The 24,423-nt window shown below is 40.3% G+C and overlaps 1 protein-coding gene across 1 annotated transcript; it reads right to left on the bottom strand.

Annotated features, from left to right (window-relative positions):
• Positions 1-1,122: 1,122 nt before the first annotated feature.
• On the bottom strand, positions 1,123-23,043 carry tbx5a (T-box transcription factor 5a). The gene is made up of 9 exons (XM_023419456.2): positions 22,574-23,043; positions 21,582-21,756; positions 20,597-20,691; positions 18,971-19,090; positions 17,704-17,851; positions 10,884-11,036; positions 7,615-7,706; positions 5,689-5,921; positions 1,123-4,933 (listed from the first exon to the last, which is right to left on the bottom strand). Exons 2-9 carry the CDS (start codon positions 21,723-21,725, stop codon positions 4,341-4,343), a joined length of 1,578 nt encoding a protein of 525 aa, XP_023275224.1. The 5' UTR covers positions 21,726-21,756; positions 22,574-23,043; the 3' UTR covers positions 1,123-4,340.
• Positions 23,044-24,423: the final 1,380 nt, after the last annotated feature.

The following is a 24,423-nucleotide window of genomic DNA, read 5'->3' as shown; positions in this document are numbered from 1 at the left end:
TATTTTTTTGTCACAGTTACTTGTCTCCATATGCCACAAGTGAATTTACTTGCCTGGCGAAATGTCATCTGATTACATCATGTGGAAGACAACTGCTGCTTTTTGTTGGTTGATATTTTTTTTTTTAGCATGTTGCACTTGCTGCCACTAGGGGTGCGGAAATTTTTTAATACTGAAACTTTAATATGACTATATTGAGTCACCACTGTCACAGATCAAATCAGATGCTTCTAGCAGTGGAGCTCCTTTCACTGGTGACTTAGAGCACAACTGTTTGCTTAGCCATGGTACACAGTTCATTACCTCCCTTTTAAAAGAAGACAGAAACAATCATGTTTCAGTAACGCATTAACTTAATGACTTAAATACCAAAGTGCATTTGAATGATGATTTGATCGCTTAGCTGAAAGAGAATGAACTATGTACTCAGTCACCACAACTCTTTGTGAAAAGAGCTAAACGAAATGACTCAAATGTGGAAAGTGACTTGTAATTTAACGGTCAGTGATGTCACAGCAGGTGTGTCCCATCAGCTGTCAAAAACAGTGGTCAATAATTAGTTTTAGGCCAGAAATACAACATGATTCATGATTCAAATCTAAGTGCAGCATTAGTGTTATTGACTCTTACATTGGACACTGGGTTTAACACACTAACGCACACAAATGCAAGAGATTTATCAGGGGTAGTAGCTCTCAAGGAGTAGAGGGTAAAGAGGATGACCAGACTGCAGACATTTAATCCTGTGGATTATCTACAGGGTAAAGGGATGCTAGAGTGTAATGACTTACTGCCAACTACTGTATTTAACTGACGTTAACTCACGCGTGTCACAGGCAAATAATATTTGGTTTACACATACACACTGTTCAGTTTGCTGTTATTTCAGTTATTCTGATGAGACCTTTGCTCAGGTTGATGGTGGGAGAAGACAGGTCACCACACTCCGTGTATCAATAATAATAATGATAAAGATAAGAAGCGGCGAGTCAGTGAAATGTCTGTGGAGCTCAGTCGGGACATGCCAACACAAGAGAGGAGGTCCAAGTCTGCCAAAAATAATTAAAATCACCTTTTGATAGGAGAAATATGCTTTCAGCAAGAACAGACAAAAGAACAATGTGTTCATGTTTTTAAATTTATTGCAGGTATTCTGTTATGTACATGTTTATTTACAAAGTTATTCATGTGTTTCAATCTTATTTTGATACTTTTTGACAGCTGTCTAGTAATCTCCTGTTTTGATTGATTAGAAATATGATTGATATGAATAGAAAATCCTATAAACAATCATAAAAAACAGGCTATAAAAAAAAAGAAATTGGACCTTCTATCTTTGATACATGCAGAAGCAGGTTGATTTACATAGTTGAAAAATAAATACTATTGACAAATAACATTCTATCGACTACAAGCATTTAAAAATTAGCTTTTGTCCACATGTAAAACATACCTCTAACATACACTCGTTTGTATGGTTAAACTGACTTTTTCTTTACAACGTGTACAGAGTAAATTTAGTTTGCGTTTTCCAAATTTACATTCTATGTGATGTCCAGCTGCTACTTTACATGGTGGTTTGATTTGATTGTCAGAGAAGTGCCATTTTCAGGATTAATACTTAAAACATATGAGAGCACACGCATTCACTGGGTACAACATGAGACTGCATGAAACACACAACCAGCGCTTACACAAAGGTAAAAAGAAAAAAAAAAAAATCTCCTTCAAACATCGCAGGGCTGTTATGTCGGAAAGAGGGCAAAGTTTTCATGGTGTTTTAGATGCAAAGAACATTGTTAAACTTATCAGAAACTACAATGTAATTCCCCAAGGCTGTAGTTTATCTCTATATTTCAAAATAAGATGTGGATGATCCAGAGCAGCAACACAACACAAAGGATGACCAGGATTTCTGTATACTGAGGGTTAAAGTCAAGTATTGTGTTACTGGCTACAATGCGAATAAAAGATCTCAGTGTTACATTTACAGTTAAAACTGTTGCTGTTTCTTACTGCAATATGACTTTTTTTTTTGTTGTTGATTACAAAACCAGAACGAGGGCAGTATGAAATCACAGAATTCTTGTAATTTTGCACGCTCTCTTTATTGATGGCAGACAGCCAGTGCTGAACTGACCTGTAAATGAATCAATAAACCAAAAAGAACAGATTTAAGTAGTTGACCCATTTCTCCAAGTGGGACATTGGGTGTTATTTTCCTTGTTTCCCCCCGTTAACATCAGAACTTCATCAGTGTTTGTGCTGCGGAGCCCACACCCTCGCAGTCTGCAGGGAGCGCTGTTCTCACTATCAAGCCAAACCAAAGTCAAACTCAAACAGTGATCAACACATGATGCCCTTCCACCATAATGACAGTCACATTGTCTAACTACTTATCATTATATAGCTGTGATTGAGTAATTATGACATTTAAAGCCGCCTTAATGTTATTTTGGCTACTTGGGGGCAGAGGAACTCCACAACAAGGTGACAAACCCACAGCATGACATATTATCACCTTATAAAGTTGTGTTAGCAACCCATTGCCTATTTACAGATCCAGCAGACACGGAGAAACATTTACATTCATTTGGTGTTGTGTTTCTGGCCGCCTTATGACTTGAGGTCTGATTAAATCATATAATCACCTGTAATTTCATTATTATCGTTGATAATATGAAATAATCATGAGTTCATTTGTGATTGCTTACATACTTTCTGCATTACTTTTCTGGCTGCCAGTCCTCTGTCATTTCTTCAGTACTGGAGGAACAAGACTATCAGCGTGTCGCATTTCACGTTCTTCTGAATTTCCAAGAATGCACCAACCTATTTTCAAACTTGTGAAAATGGCGGCAGAGGAAGCTGCAGCTGTTGCGATGGTTGCAGCAGTGAACACCGCACCACAAGTGTTTTTTTCTTTTTTTTCTTAGTACCACAATACTGTAGTTGGATAGAAAACCATCAGTATGTCTTTATTGGGTTAGTTTAGCAGTCTGTAATGATTTGGTACTTTGAACGATAACCCGAATGCTAGCTAGCTGCGCAGCGATCAACATGCACAGTTAGTGCACGGCGGCGGTGTTTGATTTGAGACAACACTACCCAATCAAAATCCACGTACTAAGCAAATACGTGGTATATCCATTGTACTACATGGATGCGTAATCAGGACTTAGTTGCTACAGCTTCAAAGCGTTGTATTTTACTTGTTGTAATGACACCATCCAACAATAATCAGTATTTATCTCTCTCAAATCAACTGAAAATACATTTTTAAGTCAATTTTGTAAGTGAGTTTCATCATATTACTTTGAATATACCTAAAGGTTGACAGGAGATTTGGATGTAGGCGGGGAAAACTGCAGTGCAGCCTGCAAACTGATGGCTATAGTAGTTGATTGCTGTAAATCTTGGCTCAAGGTGGCAATGAGTGGGGAAAATAAGGTCCAGGTTAAAAATCCACTGCTGCCAGTTTGAATGTTGAAGAAGAGCGTTTAGCCGAAGAGTCTGTGCGTGAATAAATGGTCAAATTGAAGTGCTGTCCTGCTTGTGACTTCTACTGTCATGTTTCTGTTTTCGTGGCATTAAGATTAAATTTGTGACGTGCGTGGTTTTAGGAAACCAAATAACCCTTGTAACAATCTTAAGAGCAAGCAAATTCACCAAAGAGCCACAACAAAAGCTCCCATTTGCTTATTCATTTTTTTTTTTTTTTTTAAACTCATAGCAATTTTACTACAAAGTAAGTTGTTTAACTACAAAAACTTAAAAAGAAAATGAGAACTCAGGCTAACGTGACAGAGGACAATGTCTTTTTTTTTTTCTTTTTTTTTTTTACATGAACTTGGGACATGAGTACAAAAGACGTTTGTACTGAAAAAATGATGAAAACATATTCCCTTGTCTTTGAAACACTGACATCCAAAAAACACCACTGCACGAAGACACAATCAACCAGCGGACTGGTGGCAAAGCATGAAGCGTCTTTCTTCTTCTGATCAGTGTCTGCGTTTCCACACTGTGTTCTCTTGTTCTGCACTTGAGAGGTCTTTGCACAAGTTCTGGTCCGGCTCCTCTTTGTTCAAGTTTATGTCATTTTCTTGTAAGTGCAGATGCTATCGCAACAGGTTAAGTGATGAAATGCTTGCTCTCCTAGTCAACGTCATCTCATCATTATCCACTGCTGTCTCAGTGGACCAACATTGATCTCATTTCATCTCTAAAAATATAAATATAAGTTCATCTAAACCCTGCCTTATTTTGGTCCTTTTTTGTTTTTGTTTTTCCTCTTAATGTTTTCACTTGTTGAGGGTGAAAAAAAAAAAAAAGCTCTTTTAGCTGTTCTCGTTCCACTCTGGCATGATGCTGACACTATGTACAGTGTGGTACTGGTGTGGCGATAATGTACGTGGGATGCCGTGTGTATAGAGGTACTCGTTTCCCTGTAAACCGGCTGTTGGGGACTGGATCCCGGCCCCAGGACTGCACTGGCGGCCCAGAGTCTGGTGGGTCATGGAGCTCTGGTACATGGCTGCGTGGTGGCCGTCGCCCAGCTGCGGTGAGGCGTGGCCCCCAACCCCGCCGAGTCTGGACACCAGAGACCCTGAGGTGAAGTGAGCAGAGAAGTGCTGGTAGGGCAGCCGCTCCATTGGCTGCATGGTGGTGACAGAACAACTCCCATAGGGTGAGACGCTGGCCCAAGTGTTGCAGCTGATGTCCTCCAAACTGGGAACAGGCTCAGCGCCCTGTGATGCGCTGGCATACATACAGGCCTGCCGCTGGCTGGATTCACTGCGGTAGGGCCCACCGGCCAGGCCGAGGCTCTGGGCGTAGCCGACCGGGCGGTAGTAATGGTCCTCCTCACTGGACGAGCTCTCTAGGTAGGCTTTCTTATAGCTGTGCTCACCTGAGTGGCAGTCGTCCTCCACTGCAGGTAGAATGAGTTAAAGAACAGCGTTACTCAATTTATCTCTTTATGTAAAGTAAAAAATGTACAAATTACAAATGACAAATTATGCAATATTGTCTTTTAATTTTGTTTATTAAGACCAAAGCAAATGATTAAATCCGCTATTCTCCTACTAATTAAATGACTATGATAAAAAACGTGTTATTAAATCTACATTTACATGCTGTACATATAAAGCACACCATGTTTGAATATATTTAGCTGGGATATTCATTGTCCCTTTTATACACACATATGTTATTTGCTAATACTGTGTGAAAAACATGGTATAAGTCCGTGGTAACAAACTAAAAACTATCAGACAAGAGACCAGACATGTAAATTTTTCATTTGGCAAATTCAGGCATATTTACATTTTAATTAATTTTGATCATTGTGTACTGTTTCTAAAAAAAAATAAAATAAAAATACACACAGATCACAATTTTGCATGAAACCTGAATGACAGTGGTAATTATCTATGTGAAGAAATATTCATACATAGGAGGTAATTTTAAACTCTACAACAGATTATTGGTTGTTTTTGACCAAATAATTTTCTTTGTCTATCACTCAGTATATCCCTCAGCTTAATAATAGCATCATTCAAGAGCATTAACAGCAGCAGACTTGATCTGTCATCTTCTTGACATATCAATGTGTCCCATATTAAACCACATCCCCCACACGCCATCACTGTTTTTACTGCAACCTTGTACAGCAGAGTCTCTCACCTTTCCTCTTGATGCAGTGGTACTCCTGGCTGTGCTCATGTGGCAGGGGGTAAGAGCCCGACTGAGGCAACATGTCCTGTGAGGTGCTTGTGACCCCGTTCTCACACTGGGAATATTGGGAGCTCAGGGTGCTCGGGGTGCCCATGCCCTGGACCTCCCCGCTGAAGGGGCTCTGGCTGGAGCCCACTCTCTGTCGCACTGTACTGCGAGGCACTACTGGATACTCCTTAGTGCTGTGTACAGACACACACACACACACACACACACACACACACACACACACACACACACACACACACACACACACAGAGACACACACACATACATACAGAGTAGAGTTACAGTTGTTAGTAATTATCCTGAACTGACCTGAAATATTATTGCATATATACTATATTCTATTGCAGTGCACATTAAAGAGTGAACTTGCCGTGAACAGTTAAATACAAAAACAACAAAACTGGTAGTTTAATCCTGTTCATTTCCTTATTTGTTCTCAGAGACCGCTACGTTCACCATGACTGACTCACACAGACTCGGGACACACAGAGAGACTCTCCTCTGGGGGAAACCCTTTCCAGTAAAAATGCCAGCATGTATTTCACTCCTATTAATCCTCAGGATCCGTCAATAGATCATTTTGCTACTTTTTGCCTCTTTGATTTTCGGGATCGCTTCAGTTGAAACAGTGACCTGGTTTTGCAATAAGCTCTCCCTTCAAAAATGTAACCAAGAGCAGACGTGCATGGCTTACTGTACTCGGCCGGATTGGACAATGGCATGCAAGATTGATAGTGTGGTTTGGACTCTCACCAAGCTCTATATATTTGCAAGTTTTGATTGGTGAAATGCATTTCACTTAAAAAGCCGTATTATCTTGTGGCACGCACCTACTTAAAGTAACTTAACGTGCATCTGATGCAATCAAGCGAGCAATTTAAAAAAAAAAAAAAAAAAAAACTACTTGAAAGCACAGGGATCTAACCACTGTCCAGGGATTCCTCTCTGCAGGATAAATCCTGACATTAATCTGAAATGCTTAATTACCAAAACCTTTATTCTGTGGCTCAGAATGAAGGTTATGGGAAGGAAGCGGGATTTTAGCACCTTGTGGAAACGCCAAGCAGCTTTTCAAGTGTTGTATGGTTTGGGATTTTCTACATTTGAACACATACACACAACGTCTGTATTGGCTGCCCAAAGAGGCTGGGGTGGGGGTGGGGGGTTAGTGGGCTGTGAGTTTCAAAACCAGATTTTGTCCTTTGAAAAAGTGTTTTCCACGCAGTATGGACTCCATCCCTCATCTGGACTGAATAACAGAGAGAGAGAGATGGAGAGAGAGAGAGAGAGAGAGAGCAACGTGGTCGTGTACTGCCTTGGCTGCTGGACCAAGCGATACCACCAATTCAGCACACATGCATGTACGCACACCCGCACACCCACACACACACACACACACACACATGCACACACACGCACACACACGCACACACACGCACACACACACATATGCAGCAGACGCATTAGCAGTTGGAACATACTGCTAGAAAGAGCTGTGAGGAAGGGAGATGTTGCAGTTGTGTTTCAGAGGTTCTGCCAGATCAGCCATAAAAGTCTTCGGCATGAAAACTGGCCGACGATCAAGAGCTACACTTACATCACTGAAAATAACACTCATAACTAGCTCGCACAGGGGCGATTGAAGGATTAAAGTGGGGCTTGTTAAGTGACAGTGTGTCCAGGATGTCAGCTATGCCTGCCTAATTGCGGTTAACGTTTATCTACTCATTTGACATCATTGAGTTTGTGTCAGCATTTCCATGTATCAGAGCCCAGGATCAATTAAAGGAATAGGTCGCTAACACAATATAGATATGCACGTGCTCCAAGAGGGCCCATCAAATATATACGTTTCTTGAACTATACCTTTGCATTCTGGACATCCTGTGCAGTTCCATGTCATCGCTTCCACGAAAACCTTTCGCAAATGGGTTGTTCTCAATCTTCAGCTGGGTTATCTGAAACAGCAAAACACACTTGACTTTATAGTAACACATACAGTGCAATAGAAACCTCTTGTTGTGCCGGCTGCGCTTCGTCAATACAAGATCTTCAGCTTTGAAGCATTTTTAAAAGAAGTATGGCCACACTAAAAATGAACTCGCACAAATCGTTTTTGTCCAAAAATAGCAGCTATTTAAATGCAACATTTCAGTATTTGCTACACTCTCACAGTGAGTCCTCTTCAGCTTGAGGTTCATATAATGACAGTATTACAAAATGTTTTTGTGGAGTTGAGTTTTGAAGTTTTTTTTGGATGCATCTAACTGCTAACGAGTCACCCAGGAGAACGAAACGATAGCTCACATTTCCAGAAACCGAAGATGCTCTGAGGGGTCCTAAACAATTCAATAAAAAGCGTGTCTCAATAAGACATATTTTCATTGCATAATTTATAATGTTACATTTGATGCTCTCTGGCTAAGCAGATAGTTGGCACAAGCTTGACAGATGGAAATAATGTGATTTATGATATGACTAAGTTTTTGGTTAAAAAAAAAACAACAATGACTTTGTCAAACAACAAAAGCGCAGAATTTGTTTTGAAACAGTAAGTGAATCACAAAGAGGTTAAACACAATCCAGGGATATCCCTCAAGTGAGCAGCGGTTTCTGGCAGGTAATTAGTTGGCAGCTCTTGTGTGCTTCCAGCTTTCTGACAAGACTGGAGGTTTGTCTGCACGCTGGCTGACACTTTCACCAAACCTTGTAAAATTTCTCGTGTGACACTTTGCTAGCTTCTTGTTAATACACACAGCCTGGCAGAGCGTTCGCATATTGTTTCATCTTTTGGAATAAAAAAAAAAACAAAACAAAAAAAACAAGTTAAGAGTCCTGGTGCACTCTCTATACCCTCTGCAAGTGCTCCAAGAAGAAACACAGCTAGACAAATAATTGCCCATTCCAAAGTGATAGCCTGAGCTCAGTTTACAGAAAAAGAAAATAATATATTTTGCAAAAACACATGTGAGTTCTCCTACTGACTGGGCTCGGAGGATGGAAATAATCAAAGCAGAGAGTATGAATACTATTAAAAATAATTTGGGAGTAGACTCAAGACAATTGGGCAAAAATTCATTCACAACTTCAAAGACTGCACAGTTTTCTAGACTGTGTCCAAACTACGCTCATTAAAATAACTGAGGCCGGTATATTTCCAGATGCTTTGCGCTATTTTAGCTGGAAGAAGAGAAGTGCTCAAAATAAGATTTTCTATTAAATAGAACTTGAATTGAAGCTATAGAGCTGTCGATTTGCATTCGTCTTTCAGCTCAATATTATTTCAGAAAACACAGTTTGGGGAAAAAAAAAGAAAAAAGGTTAATTACAGCTGTGACAGAAAAGGCCTGAGACCAGAGACTTTGACCATTTTCATTAGCTGAGAGTCAAACAGGTGAATTGGACACATGCCTGCTGCAGCACATATTGCTTTAGCAGATGTCATGACTGTTTGATTAGACAGTGGTGGTAACGCGCCTGGAAATCAGAAATGCTTGTTTTTCAGCAGGTCTGGAAAGCCCCAATAATTAGCCCGGGGTTACGATCTCAACCCCCCAATAACATGTTTGGAAATAATGAATGGTTTCTACAGAATGTCGGTCATTTGCGCTTCCTGTTCCCAGAAGCGCGGAGGCTTCGGATTGGCTGCGGGGACATTATGAGCTTTCGCCCCTTTTCTCCCATATTCCCCAAACTAAAAACATGTAGGCCTACATGGTTCTGTGACGTTAAACAGACGCTGTTTACAGATATCTGTGATCCCGAGGTTTTTTTTTTTTTTTTCCTCCCACAAATTTGGACAGAGTAAATACTGAGTTTTATTTCAAGTCTAACTCCAGGAGGAATAAACAACTGCGAGGCTGCGAGGCCTCGAAAAACCACAGATATCCTACATATACCTTCGATTTAATGTTATTATGGGCTTATGCCATTTTCTTAATTGTTTTATGAAAAAAAAAAACTTTGCATGATTTCAGCTCTTACACAATCAAATAAGCAGAAAAGAACGAGGAAATATTTTATAAACTATTCGTGTTACAGGTTAATGCCCCGTCAACTGACTGAGAGAAACTAAAAATTAATAAATAGGCCTAAATATAATTAAAAAAGAAACACGTTTATTAGATAGATAATTTTTCGTTTTATTTTATTATATTAGCCTGTATTTTATTTTTATTTGGTTTAGGCAGGAGAATTTTTAACCTTCTGTTTTATGTTGCGCATCATGTCACCAACGCACCAAGGGCTATTTTGGTAAATAACAGGCCACAGATAATCTCGTAATGTGGTGATCAAGTTGATATAACCTCCACTGTTTTTCTGCCTGTGTGAAACTGACTGAAAAAAACAACAAACAAACAAACAAACAAACAAACAAACATATTTTGACCAAATAATTAGCACAAACTATTTCAAAGTGTTCATAGTAGCAGAGACCCGCAACTATTTATTTAATCACTAATAAAACATAGACATAATATTGTTATTACTAGTATTTTCAGCCGTTAATATTGGCTGTTATTATTGTTTCTGTTTGTATCATCATCACCATCATGTGTTTATCCAGCCTGAGGAGTCTGTAGGCCTATCTGTTTTATCTGGAGCTCGTCTCCCTCTACAAAGCGCTGCATAGGCCTGTAACTTGGGGAAAAAAAAAGTCTCCTGAGGTCAGACGTCGTCTAGTCGGGTATCTGCAGCTTTCCCTCGTCTGTCAGTGACTCAATCAGAGACTTTCAGCTGACAGTGACGAGGCTTTACTTCGCTATACCTCACAGAGAACCGTGCATGGCTTTTCTTTTTCTCTCCTGCAACCAGCACATCCAGCCTGCCATCAGGAGTTCAGTAGAAAAAAATGCAGGTGACATGGTAAATGTTTATTTTTTTAATTAACCTATTTGATTAGGGTTACGATAAATTAGACCTTTACATTATTTGCATATGATCGGCCTGCATATTTAAAAGTGTGCAACATACGGTCCTGTTTGTATTTCTGCTGCGTTTTCCTTTTTACCTTATTAAAATGAAATCGCTTCATAAAATACGCCTCGCATTTAAAGTTGCCTATTTACTGTGTCGCCGACTGCGGTTAAAAAACAAAAAAACAAAAAACAAAATCCAAAAGGAGCAGGACTTACCTTGTGGTTCTGATAGGATGTAACCGCAATGAAGGCAGTCTCGGGGAAGACGTGGGTGCAGAAGGCCGTGTTTTTGGAGCCAAAGCCGTTATTTTCATCCGCCTTCACAATGTGGATCCTCGGCTGGTACTTGTGCATCGAATTTAAGATGATCTACAATGAAGGAAACGTGGAGCGTATAGCGTTAGATACTTGACTGCACATTATCAACAAAATTTGTGAAAAAGAATAAATAAATAAAAATTTTGAGAAACAGAATTAGTTGTGCACACAAACTTTTCCTTCAGCAGTTGTCGGTGTAAAAAAATAAAAAATAAATAAATAAAGGTGGAGCAGTTTAGTTGCTTTGACAACGTGTTGGAGCAGTTTAAGAATGCAATGCCATGCAAACACACTTATATTAAAACTTTCCCCTCACATCCTAGTTTTTGTTGCTTTGTTAGTTTAGAGGTTATTGTTGCTCACGTGTGGCCTCATGAGCAGTTTTCAAACATTTGCATTTCTACAATTTTCTACACTTGCATTTGAGACGTAGACACTCTGGTGCACAGGAGTAGAATGGTCACCACTCTGCAAAACATTTCAGTATTTCTCCATGATAACATATGCAAACATATACAAGACATGGATGAGCATAATGATGTCATTCTTCAAAGATAAAAGGAAGTGAGTCATTCATTGCAGAAAAGTGAGAAATTGTATTTAAATAAAGAAAGCTTGGCAGCTACTTAGATTAAGGTAACGTAATCCATTAATCTCACAAAACCTCAGTAAATCAAATTGAGATTAACTTTCAGTCAAAAACTGCAGCATTAAAAAAAAAAAAAAAACGACCCAAAATTACATGTTTGACCAAAGCTAAAACTTTTATTGGACTACAAAAGGCAATGGAAGTTTTATTGTTTCATATATATTTCAAATAAAATTGGGCCATGTGCAGTGTTATTAGAAGGCCCCCTCATTTGAACCTTTCTACTCATTCAAAGTAATAAACGTCAGCCTGAGAAAATGAAGTAAACTCTAAGACTGATTCACTAGTAATATTCTAATTATAGTGTTCCCATGGTAACAGTCATACAGGATGGTGAGATGAGCAATCCCTGAAGAATAATAGACTGACATAGGCACGCTCGCTCTCTTGTTGCCTCTCTAATCTGACTAACCTAGTCTGTGCTAACTAATGACTACTACCAGTGGCTAGCTTGGCGACATTAAGACGCACTCCACACAGCTGAACTTGAGCCTTGAACTTCTCTTTTGAGGCCCTCTCATGCGTGGGCCTTAAGTCTAATTGTTTTGACGGAACAGGGGGTCATGGTCATCGGCCTTGAGGAAATCTAATGGTTTTTATTTTCACTCGATCCACTTACATTTAAAGATTAAAAAAACAGGGCGCTTACCCCCCCCCTTTTTTTTTTTTTTTTTACACCCAGCTACCCCCAACCTTCAGTCCCATAGGCATTCCTCTTATCTGCTATCTCAAAGGTTGTTTTTGTACCTGCCTTTCACTGCCAACATGAGAAGAGACAAGGGATCGCCCTGACCTCCAGTGCCTGTTGGGGCATCCCGCAGTATTACACATAACCCCAGGTCCTTTCTTAGAGCCGAGTGCACCACAGGGATGATACGATGGTCATCCATTATTAATTTCCAGTTGAACTTGATCTCATTTCATGGTGCAATAGGTTTTTGTAATGGGCAGAAACTGCCTGCCATGCACCTTTTTTGTAGATGCAAGATGATTTAATGGAAGTTACTGACCCTGTGCAGAAAATATCATCACATTGGTGAGATAAGGAGGCTGTTGAAGAGTGGGTGACTTCTGCAAAATTTCTAATCTATCATAAATGAAACTATTTGCAGCAAAGGGGCTTTAGGGTTTGCATACTGGATCTGTTTTTACCAAGAACTGAGTCCTAGACTGAGAAAAATGAAACCTTGTTGGTAAATTTGTCTTCATTCATACTGAAGTTCATTGTTTCCTGTGTTGTGAAGTTATGTCACTGTGCAAATGAAAGCTATTGTTAACCGCACATAAAGCGGCGCTTCCATTCTGTTTGGATCCAGAAAGGCTTTAACTTTCTATGAAAGAGCTTTTTAAAACTATCTGAACACAGTGCAGAGTAAGAAGTAGGTTAAACGAAACAGTTTCCCAGGCATGCGTTCACTGATGGCTTATTTGAGGTCTGCAGAGATACGTCCAAGCTTGGGACAAGACCGCAACAACAAGCCCATCAATGCGAACCCATCATTCACAGCACTACATGGCTTTAGAAGCTACAAATGTCCGCCACTGTGACACATTAGAAGTTGCGTGGAAATTTCTAAGTGTACATTTCACCCCGGAAAATAGCACGGTCCACTGGCTGTGGGTTCCCAAAGTCCAGTTATGTGTGTTAGTGGTGGTGGTGGGGGGGTAAAGTGGGGGTAGGGGTGTAGCTGTAGACCACCCACTGGGGCCCCAGCACACGCCTCGTCTCCCAGGCCCAGCCGCTGCCCTGCCTGGGTCTCAGTATCTCTGCCCCCCCCCCCCCCCCCCCCCCCAGCCTCTGGATGATAGTATTTAATGATAGTGAGGGATCACTTTGGGTCTCACGCCGCTGCCCTTTCCTTTCAAGTTCCACCACATCAGAGAGTTTCCCCGAGCCTCGGGATTAGAAGGCTTTGTACACCATCATCTATTGCTCATCGCACACTGCCATTCAAATATAAACAGTGCGATCCTCACACTCCACCCTCCTGGCCAAAACATGTGTGGGAAGACGGGGAGACGAGTGCAGGAGCAGAGCGAGGGTGGGGGTGGGGTGGGGTGAATAACATTGAGAAATATTCCTGGAGTTGAGAGCGAGATCAAAGCTGAAACTGCAGCTTGGTATGAAACCTGAGACTAAAACAAATGATTTTTAGGAATTCAAGAAAACAACACCAATTTGCTTACATGAATCCATAACAGTGAGTTCACAGTATTACTGTAGTGGTTCAAGAGGAAAAATACAAAGTCAAAGTGTTGACAGCAAAATGAAGTTAAGTATCAAAAGTACTCATTAAGTACAATGTCCCCCTCCAGAGTGAATTACCATTAGCAATGCACTGAGCAGCATTTTAAGGTGAAACTCGTTCAAACCGTGCTTTTGTGTCGTTTAACTGAGAGCAGCACGTCATGTTTTATAAGCTGATCACCAGTTGTTGTAAATTGCAAAGTGCAAAGTAGGACCGAACTACCACAGTCACTACAGCAGCTAAAAGGCACAATATTTCAACTGCAATGCAGTGGAATAAAAAGTATAATGTGCCATAAAATGGAAATACTCAAGTACAAATGGCTCAAAATTGTGCTTAAGTACAGTAGTTGAGAGTAAATGTACGTAGTTACTTTTCACAACTGCTCTGGTGTTTTATTAACATGCATGTGTGAAATGGCAAGTGAAACCATTCTCACCATAAAACCGTATTCATACCCACTATCCTCAACTAGAGTTCTCTGTGGAATCCACTGAAGGGAGGAACTGATCTCTATGACTATGTTCTGATCAATATGTAAAATGCTGGGAAAAGTTGACTACATACACTATATGTGCTTATAAGATGTAACCTATTACATATGCCATCGAACCATGCTGTTGTGCTGTGCTGTGTTGTTGCAAAAAACAAACATGCAACTGGAGAAAACAAACAAAAACACCATGATTATGTAAGAAAATGTAGTCTGCAGCATTTTTCTTTGCTATTGCAAACAAGTTGTATATGAAAGTAATTTTTAGAAGACTTTGTTGCAGTTCAACCTGTTAATTATGATTCATTTGAATTAAAAAAAACAAACAAAGTTTGCACATTTACCCCTGCACACAAACACTCAGGCCCCATGTGGCTGTCTTCACAGCAGTCCTGAGCTGTGAGCTCGGCCCTGCTCGGTCCGCAGACGTGTGTCTCATTACCAGACATTTCTAGAAAAAAATGTCTGTTTCGGGCCTGTCCCGAGCTGTTCCAATCTAAATCAGCAATCTGTTTTGGTCTCAAGTCTCACTGCTAGTAATTATAAATCATCTACAAGTTATTTCAACCAGCTGGACCAACAAGCTGATGGATTAGATTTCTGGCCAGCCACCAGAGTTTCATTTATGAATCCCATGGTGCCGTCTCCCAGCGCAAAACAGTGCGAGCCAGGAACTACTGCAACCAATCAAAAAACGCACGTTAACCCAAAATTTACAACAATGCTGCACATTCCGACCGAGCCCCAGTTTCATTTCGCCAGCTGGGCTTTGGAAAGGCAACAACCACCATTGCTGCCATGTGGATCGATAGTGGCTTTTGTGCATGTGGGTGTGTGTGTGTGTGTGTGTGTGTGTGTGTGTGTGGTGGAAGAATACACACTGGTATGCATTTTTTCAGTCTCATTTTAGATTCAAACTGGAGTCAATGATACAAATGGCTGTAAAAGACTTGACACTAGTCAGATTACCTGTAGCTATCAGAGTAATTGTTCATCCGTGTTCAGTGGGCATGATAACTGGAATACATTTAATACTTAATTATAATAAGACTAGGTTTTCTGCCTCTTAATGACCTCTTATATTTACACAAAACTACCAAAATAAACAAACTTTTCCTCATCCCCGTTGAACCGTATTGAGTTTTACGTCTTTAAATAACATTAACTGAACACTTTTAATGACTTTGATTTAATTCATTTCCTGGTGTTTTTCCTTTATAATTTAACCTCTGTCCTTAAAAACGGGGCCGCTATTGATGTGCCTCTTTTACCCAACCTCATTATTGTTTTTTTCCTTTAACGACTGGGCCTATTAGTCAGAAAGCTAATTGTGTGACTATTTCATTTCCACAACAAGACATCTAATTAGGCCTCAATGTGCCCATCAACTCAAAATTTTATGAAAACCTGCGGCCAACAGCCTCATTTGTAGCCTGAAAACACGTTGATGAAGTAAGTGATATTTGTGTTTTCTGTTTTGGGTACGACAGAAATAACAAAAGCCTGGGGCCAGATATTGAGTTGAGAATAATGAGGAGTTTAAGTTAGGAAATGGGTACCATGCAATCCCTCGCTGGTAAAAGGGGGTGGGGGTGACGATGGGAGGGGGTACAATTGCTGCTTTCCTTTTTGCTAAAAAGTGCACAACTGCTCCCCTTTACTTATGAAAGCAGACTTCCAGGAGGTCAGCGACTTTATTGAATCTAGGGGGTGCTATAATAAACCCGGCAACGCAAAGCACCAAAGAGGTGTCAGGATGCTTGTGTAACAAACATATTATTCTACTTTACCATCAACATTTGTAGGATGAAAGGAGTCTAAATTCAAAAGATGATTTTGTAATCAGTATTAGAGATTAGAGTTTTTTCTCACAAACAGCAACTTAAAGTAAAGGAGACTCGCTAGAACATTATATTCCTTGTCTTTTACTGTGTGCAAATTAGGGCTATAGCATCATTTATGATGTTCATTATTAAGGAAAGCATCACAAGTGCACATTTACAACTAACTGACTTTGCAGAGGCATTTTTAGACTTTGGTATTTCATTTTAACAAAACTCTTTTTGGGGGAAAAGAAATACTGTTCTGTTAAATTTTTCAGAAATAATTTTTAAGGATGGTATTACTTGATTTTAAACATTGTTCTCAGTTTTCTGTCATTTAAATTCATCTCTCTTGCATTTCATAGTCAAAGAATTAAACATGATTTCTTTATGCGACTGATAAAAATGGTCAGCTTGTAGTTTTTTTTTTCAAGATTTCCTGAGAGTAATTGTGAAAATAGATTATATTTTCAAATGTTTTAATATTTTTAACTCTTAAATATATTGACTCATTTTTTTTCTTTACAACACAAGCAACCATAGTTTCAACAAAACCTCATAAATTGTATTTTCCTGTCTGTGAATTTTCTAAATGAATACTCTCTCAAATACTGCAGAAAAACTAATTTCTATCAGAAAAAAATACAAAAATAATTTAAGTTCAAGTAATAAGTTTGAAAGATAACTCTAGACACTTTAGACAGCAAAATAATTAAAAAACAATGCAGCAATAATTTTTTTTAGCACTGAGTATATATTACTTTACACTACTTTGCAAATATTCAGAAAGTCTCCAGTGAATAAATAGAATTCAAACAACAACAGTAACATCAAAACCTCATAAGGTCAGTGAGTTTAAAGGACATGATGCTGGAGAAGTGCTGAAATAGGTCTGTTCAATTTTTAAACTAAATTTAATGGACAACATGCAGCCTCAGTGGTTCCTAGTCATGCAAAAAATTACAGTTTAAAAAAATAGAATTTTTTTTTAGATTAAAGTAAGTTGTAGTAGCAGTTGAATCTTTCAGTTTTTCAAAGTTAGGCCTGTGATTGTTAAACTCCATGGTGCAATAGGTGTAAATAAGTGGTTTATGAGTCTCAACAAATACACTTAAACTAAATGTTCTCTAACTAATAATAATAATAATAATAATAATAATAATAATAATTTAAAGTCAGTTATTTTCATCCTTAGTAAACAGTGTCCACTTTGTCCATGTTTTTATGTTCTGGGTGATTTTCATACAAATGCTTAACAAGGTTCTGAGATTAAACGAAGAAAAATCATCAGTCAATGATCAGATGTGAAAACCAGCACTTCATTTGTAAAGCGTGACAGAGAGGCCTACGGATCGGCTGCGCTGAAGTGCCACTGAGCAACAAACCATGCGAAGAAAAATCATTTCTGGACTTTGATCAATGCAGTGCCAGGTTATTATTTCATTCACAGACACACGAGCAATGTGCTTTAAAGGGTATATAGATGATAGGCCTCGGCACCTACGTGTCCGAACGGGTCCAGGTGGTTGTTGGTCAGTTTCAGCTTCTGGAAGGAGACGAGCTGCCTCATCCAATGCGCCCCCGTGGCGGGAGAGTCCGGGTGAACGTAGAGCCTCCCGGGCATTGCGGGCTCTGCCTTCCCGGTCACAGACCTGAATCACAGCAACACAGTCGCACTGTAATAACACCTTGGGCTGACACATACACACACACACAAACACACACACACACACACACACACACACACATACACGCCAGCTAACGGTGCAGGCGCGAAGACACTGGAAGACGTGGACCATGTCCGTGGTCCAAAATGTTATTTTAGACATTTTTCATTAGCTTCTAACAATTTAACAATTTTGAAGCTGAGCAGAGAGATTTCAAAATTGAATAGAAATGATAAAAAGAAATATGAAATTAATATATTTCGCGCAAAAAATTTAACCACACACAAAGGACACAAAAACAGAACAGAAAAACAAACAAAAAAAGCCACAAACGCTGAACTCAGTTAATTATGTGTATCTGTTTTCTAAAAACCTTTGCATCTGGGCTTATTTAAATTAAATGGATGGATGAAATTACACACTGTGCCGTCGTGCGTTATAGATAACACAGGTTGGTTTTGGATGGTCAGTGGTCACATTAGAGCTGGTAGAAACTGTCCTCCAACAGAGTTAGATCAGGAGGAGACTTAGTTCCAGGACAAGCTTTGGACAGGTCATTGTCGGCAGTATTGGCATGTGAATATCCTCTTTAAGTAACTCCTCAATGACAGGCACTGACCCGAACAAGGCATTCCTGGCCACGGTTAGAGAGATCGACATGACACTAAACAAATATGTTTATGCTGCACGGTGAAAGAAAGCCCTGTTGCAGTGCACATATATAGACTGGTAGAGCTTTAGGAGAAGTCATCAAACATCCATTCAGCACCGAGGAGCCAGCTCCGGCACAAACGTCTCCTCTCCCTGGTGACTACACTTCTTGGCAACCATTAAAAAACACACAGTTCATAATTCTCGAGGAATGAATACGTTCACTTCCGATTCTCCTCCATCAGGACAACAATATATAAGATTTCCTGCTGGAGTAAACTCCGCAGAGAGAGATAGCTGCGACCCCCAAAACAATGACCCCTATTATTATGAAATCTCCTGCGCGTAAAGTTGAAGAAAAAGTTTGTTTCTGGAGGGAAAAGTCCTTGAGAGTGATTTTTGTATATGTGTGTGTGTGTGTATGTGTGTGTGTGATAACCTATATTTACATACCATTTATTGTCGGCGAATTTGTATCGATGGTCGTCTGCAGGAACAACATCCATCAGGAGAATATATTTGGTTTTGGGGTTTAGTCCCGTGACCTTCACTTTGAAGCTGGGGAACATTCGCCTGTAAAGGACAAAAGACGGTTTATTGCGCTTTATGGTATTTTAAGTGTGGAAAAAAAATGGAGACACGCACATGCAAAAAAAAAATAGACTGTGGTGTGTTTTCACTGTTTTCTGCTCTGGAGAAGAAATCACAAGAATTCACATCAGAATTTTGGCCATTTTCAAACGTTTAAGATGGTGCAAGCGTCCAGTTAGGAATGAAAACAAATGAGTGTTTTCAGAATAAAGCTCATGACATTTTAATGATTCCAATTTGAAAACTAAACTAACCTAAACTAACCTAAACTAAACTATATTTGGTTTGGAAAGGTAAAGACTATTATCAGAGCAGGGCCTCAGGTCTGTGTGAGACCTGCACATTATAAAACGTTTTTCCACTTTGGGCCAGATTTTTTTTTTCTTTTTTTTGCAGGATCCGTTTAGTAAATCACTTGGATATTTGGTAGGCTATCTGTCATTCAGCAGGGAAAAAAACACATAATATGAGTAAGGCGATCAAGTCTCACGAGTCAGAGGGAAGGGCTGAAGATGAGGAGGGCTGCTGTGTAATATCATTTCACGCCAAAAACGCGAGTGAAATGACTGACGGGAGTATAATGGGAGACTTTGTGCAGCTGTGAGAAAACAACTGGCCGCACCGGAGAGCACAATGAAATGTAGCTGTGTTAAATTATAAATGTTGGCCATTCATAATACACACTCAACCCCACACACACACACAACCCCACACACACACACACAAGCACACACACACACACGTGAGCCCCCGGCCGTTTGACATGAGCAGACACCAGCGGTCATCATGCATACAGTCTATTACGTGCACGTTCACACTCAGCCGACGCGCGTTATTTTGACTGGATGCAGCCAGAGGGCAAAGTGTGGAGCTGACAGCGAGAAACGTGTAGCTACAGCCGCTGCGTAACATGTTGCATGCAAAAAGGTGTTGCAAGCGGGAAGTGTCTGCATACACACACACACACACACACACACACACACACACACACACACACACACACACACACACACACACAGATCACAAATGGCAGAGCACATGTTCCCTAAAATGACTTTATTTCACGAGTAGAGAGCCGACTCATACTCAGCAGTTATTTTACACCGGAGGACGGGTTTGTCCATTTGCTCTCTCAGGATGATTGGTCGATGGAATTGCATTTCCCAACAGGGCCACCCAGACTAAAACGTAGCTATGCGGTGCTGCAGAGCGTTAAAGCGTCCACCAGATGCTCTGTGTTTTCTCTGTGGTTCCTCACAGTGTATATTTCCAAAATCCCCACGCAAGAAAAAATTCCAATCGGGGCCTATTGTCCACAGTTGAACTCACAAACAGGCCTAGATAAAATTCATACACACTAATGGCGTGGGGGAAGCCTTAGCAACAAGCACACATGCAGCCAATAAACCCCTGTGATTAGTTCTCCCCAGTTATAATAATAATAATAATAATAATAATAGGCTTTTTTGTCATAGTTTGGTGTCTTACCTTCCGGCTTTGGTGATGATCATCTCCGTCCCCACCTCGTGAAACTTCATCCACAGTTCCCTCTCGTGCAGGTAGACTTTTATTCCCTCCATTCCCTTCAAAGTAAAACATCTTAGTCTCTGTAGGGCCCGCAGCTTTTTTTTTTTTTTTGTAAAACCAAAAATAATAATAGAGGGCTTGTTTTTCAGTTTTACGCAGAGGTGCCATACACTATAGTCTCACATGGTTTTGAGGCCTTCTGAGATGGTGAAAAAGCCTGTTGTGAAAAACATCTGCCTTCAGCTGCTGAAGGTGAATTATAAATGATAAATATCTGTAGATTTACGCGAAACATTGTTTTTGATTTTAAAGAAACATGCAAAAAAAAATGTATAAATAATCTTTGGACCACTGAGCTGCTAAGCAATAAATAATATAAGATATGTAGTGACAATGTAACCTTTGTGTAACCACTTAGTAACGTAACATCGGGCTGCACTAAGTCACTCTGCAGTCTTCAACCTGTTGGGCCTTGGGTACATATTTATCCTAAAAACAATATACAGCAGAATAAGCCACAGATAATGTCTAGCTATGAGCATAGTCTCCTGCAAAGCTTGTCAGAAATATATGCTCATATTCACTCATAAAACCTTGACTAAAACTAATCGAAATGCTTCAAAATCTTAACTTTTAATTATTTTATTTTAAGCCAGTTTCTTAGAGCAACTCACTTATACTGAACTTCACAGCTATAACTTTATTATAAGGCAGACTATATTATATAATCTATAGGCTACATATTTCTTTTGGAAAGTAGCAGGATTTATCTATACCATTAGCGGGCTTTGTTGTTTGTTTTTTGTTTGATTGTGGATATTATAACATCCAAAGCAACAGCGTGAAACCGCGGACGAATATTTGTCCGGTGTGGATGTGTGAGCTCGGTTTGCAGCCTGCAGCAGTGAGAGTGAGAGGCCTGCACACTGACCTGACTGATACTGACCTGCTGGATGTAAGTTGTCTGTGAGGATGGTGATTTGCTCGAGGTCCCGTTCTGTTTCTCTGATTTATTATCGCTCTGTACTTCCCTTGAATCCGAGCCACCAGGAGAGTTTTGGAGGCCAAAAGTCTCCTCTTGGTCCGCCATGACAGAAGCTCCGAAAACTATACCGCCCCAGCTGGAAGACCCAAAAAAAAAAAAAAAACATATGTCAGTGTGTGCGTGGGGATCCTCCTCATTAACATTATTACTGATTTCAATGAGTTTATATATATATATATATAGGTATATATAGCTTCTGTATATATATATATATATACACACACACACACAGGCGGAAACAAGTAAACTTTGTTACTATGTCAACACAAAGTTTTCTCATCTTCGGAAGTCCAGTGTGCTAAATGCATCACGGGCTAAAAACTACAGCTCAGGATTCCCAGCGTTAAAAATAGCATCATATATTAACATATCAACTTGAGTGTTCAGAGTAACAGCATAATAAATCCAACTTACATTAAACTGTCTAAATAAGATGAAGGTTTGGCTTGTGCCAAGATTATTGCTACAAATCTAGTCTATTTTAGGTTATTGATAGAGATAGCCTATTATTTGAATAAGACCGATTCACGCTGTCTATAGAATCCCCCAAACATTACAACAGTGATGACCTATTTTGGGAAAGAACTACGGCTGCTCATTGATGCAGGCAGCTCACTATAATATTCGGAAACACTTATTTCCTATTCACGTTCCCAAAACCAAAAGGCATGAGCTTTATTGCTATGTGGCGACACGGTGACGTCCAGAACAAAGTGAAACACACTGAAAGAGAAAAATCCTCGCCACTCAGACGGTGTCACTTCTGCAGCGAGCAGCGATTCGTGCAACGCAGAGCAGAGCAGAGCAGCCTCTATATACTGCGATGTAAAAACCGCTATGAATTGGCAACAACAGTGAATACACGTAGCCGGATCAGAACAGGATCAGCTTACCTCCAAACAAAATCACGTCGCAGCCTATAGAGTTGGACACGGCGGTGGCACAACGTGAGAGAGAGAGAGAGAGAGAGAGAAAGAAAAAGAAACACGTCTCGCCTTTAAACTGTGCAACGCTCCCGTTCCCCAAATCAGATAATCCAGGCGTTTTGCTCGATGAAGCTGCACAGAGCCTCCATGAATCCTGCTTTTTTCTCCCCCCTCTCTCCCTCCCCTCTCACAGCTTTAAGTCCAGATTTCCTACAAGCGGAGCAGCGACCGCGGCGATCCTCGCAGAGCTCGGTGACAGCTACAACAAGACGCTCCTTATTGGTGCCTTATTTTAGGAGCTGAAGACCGTTTTTTTTTTTTTTTTTTTTTTGTGTGTGTGAGCCGACCCCCGCCGAAAAGCGCCGAGCAGTGAGCGGTACAGCCGTGTGTCCCAGAGGAGCAGGTCCGTCACCTCCTTCTTTCCCTCCTCTCTCTCTCTCCCAGTCTCTGCCTTGTCAATTCTACACCCCCCCCTTCTGCGCGCACACACTCCGTCTCTCTCTCTCTTTCTCTCTCTCTCTCTCATTCTCTCGCGCGCGCTCCCTCTCCAACCCTCCACTGCGCATCAATGATCAACCGTGCGAAGCGGAAGCTGGAGTCCACGACGTAGGATCGGGGGGGGGGGGGGGGGGGGGAGGCAGACTGTGCAGGAATAGTATTGGTTTATACCCCAAATAATAATTCCTTCCAGGTCCCCACCCCAGGTCTTCTGATTTTTCTGCTCTAAACTCCTCCATAATCCCGGTCTGGTAGCAGGAGCCCGTTTGGTATTTTTGCGTTCCTTGCGTCATGACGCGCGACCTCTTCTTCTCTTAACTTCTGGCTCCAGACAGTGAAGTTCATTAAACATAAGACCCGGTCTCAATTTGATAGGCGCATCAGCAGATACTGTACATTGAGTAATCGACCATATTTTTTTTATTGCCTGTACTTCTATTAATACACGGGTAATTAACAGAACCAATTAACGATCAGTTCAGGTTGTCGCTGAATGTTATGAATGAACCTTGTAATGTCCAGTTATTTACTCCCCAAAGAACAAGACACGGAGCACAATACACGCTTCCGAGCAGGAGGACAAATACACAAATAAATCGGAATAGAGTTTATTCGTCTCCTGCGTTAAATCCTATGGCTTCACACAGGTTACACCACCACAGACGTTGATACATCTAACCCTTATCATGTCGGGGCAAAGACGTACTAATCGAGGCACTGCAAAAAATAACCACCTTTTAAGTTTTCATACACACACAGAGCAGATAATCAGCCTTGGCTGTGCGGTCGTTGGAAATTTTAGTCCACCTTTCCTTCTCTCTTTTTTTTTGTCAAGGTTTGTCTTGAACTGTAATTTCGTGGACGGTGAATAACTCTGTACTTTGCCCCTGTTCATCTTGAAACAAGCAAAACATTGGAAACGATCAACTCAACAGAGCAGCATATAAACACAATATGGTGATTTCAGTGATAGACAGGAGCAACGTGACATCACACACCACTTGTCAAAGTTGTCATTTTTTGCAGTGTGCGCACCAAAAGGTCTCATTTGCCGTTTAGGCTGTTATCTCATTATGCGTGGGCCCGGAGAGTCAGTGTGATATCACGGACCGTTAAGTTATCCTTTACTTGGACTGAAACGGAGAGTGATGATCGTGGAGAAGCGCACATTTGGTGCTGAAAACGAGGACTGAGAGTAAAGCAGTTGAAATTACATATTTTCCCAACTGTTTAAATAATTTTGGTAGAAAATATAAGAATTAATTTTCCAGTGTCTTACGAAAAAATAAGAATAATATATCTATAAGATATTTTATGAC

The sequence above is a fragment of the Seriola lalandi genome, unplaced genomic scaffold (assembly GCF_002814215.2).
Source record: "Seriola lalandi dorsalis isolate HSWRI2012SDOR001 ecotype SW California unplaced genomic scaffold, Sedor1 jcf7180002054606, whole genome shotgun sequence".
Taxonomy (NCBI): Eukaryota; Metazoa; Chordata; class Actinopteri; order Carangiformes; family Carangidae; genus Seriola; species Seriola lalandi.
Note: the sequence above shows the minus strand (reverse complement) of the source record. Positions and strands in the feature narration are given on the sequence as shown.

Excerpts from the sequence above, each read along its gene's own strand:
- tbx5a (XM_023419456.2), bottom strand. The coding sequence starts at position 21,725 with ATGGCGGACCAAGAGGAGACTTTTGGCCTCCAAAACTCTCCTGGTGGC. Across the intron at positions 19,091-20,596 it reads ATCATCACCAAAGCCGGAAG|GCGAATGTTCCCCAGCTTCA; the intron begins GTAAGACACCAA and ends TGTCCTTTACAG. Across the intron at positions 17,852-18,970 it reads AAATTCGCCGACAATAAATG|GTCTGTGACCGGGAAGGCAG; the intron begins GTATGTAAATAT and ends GCTGTGATTCAG.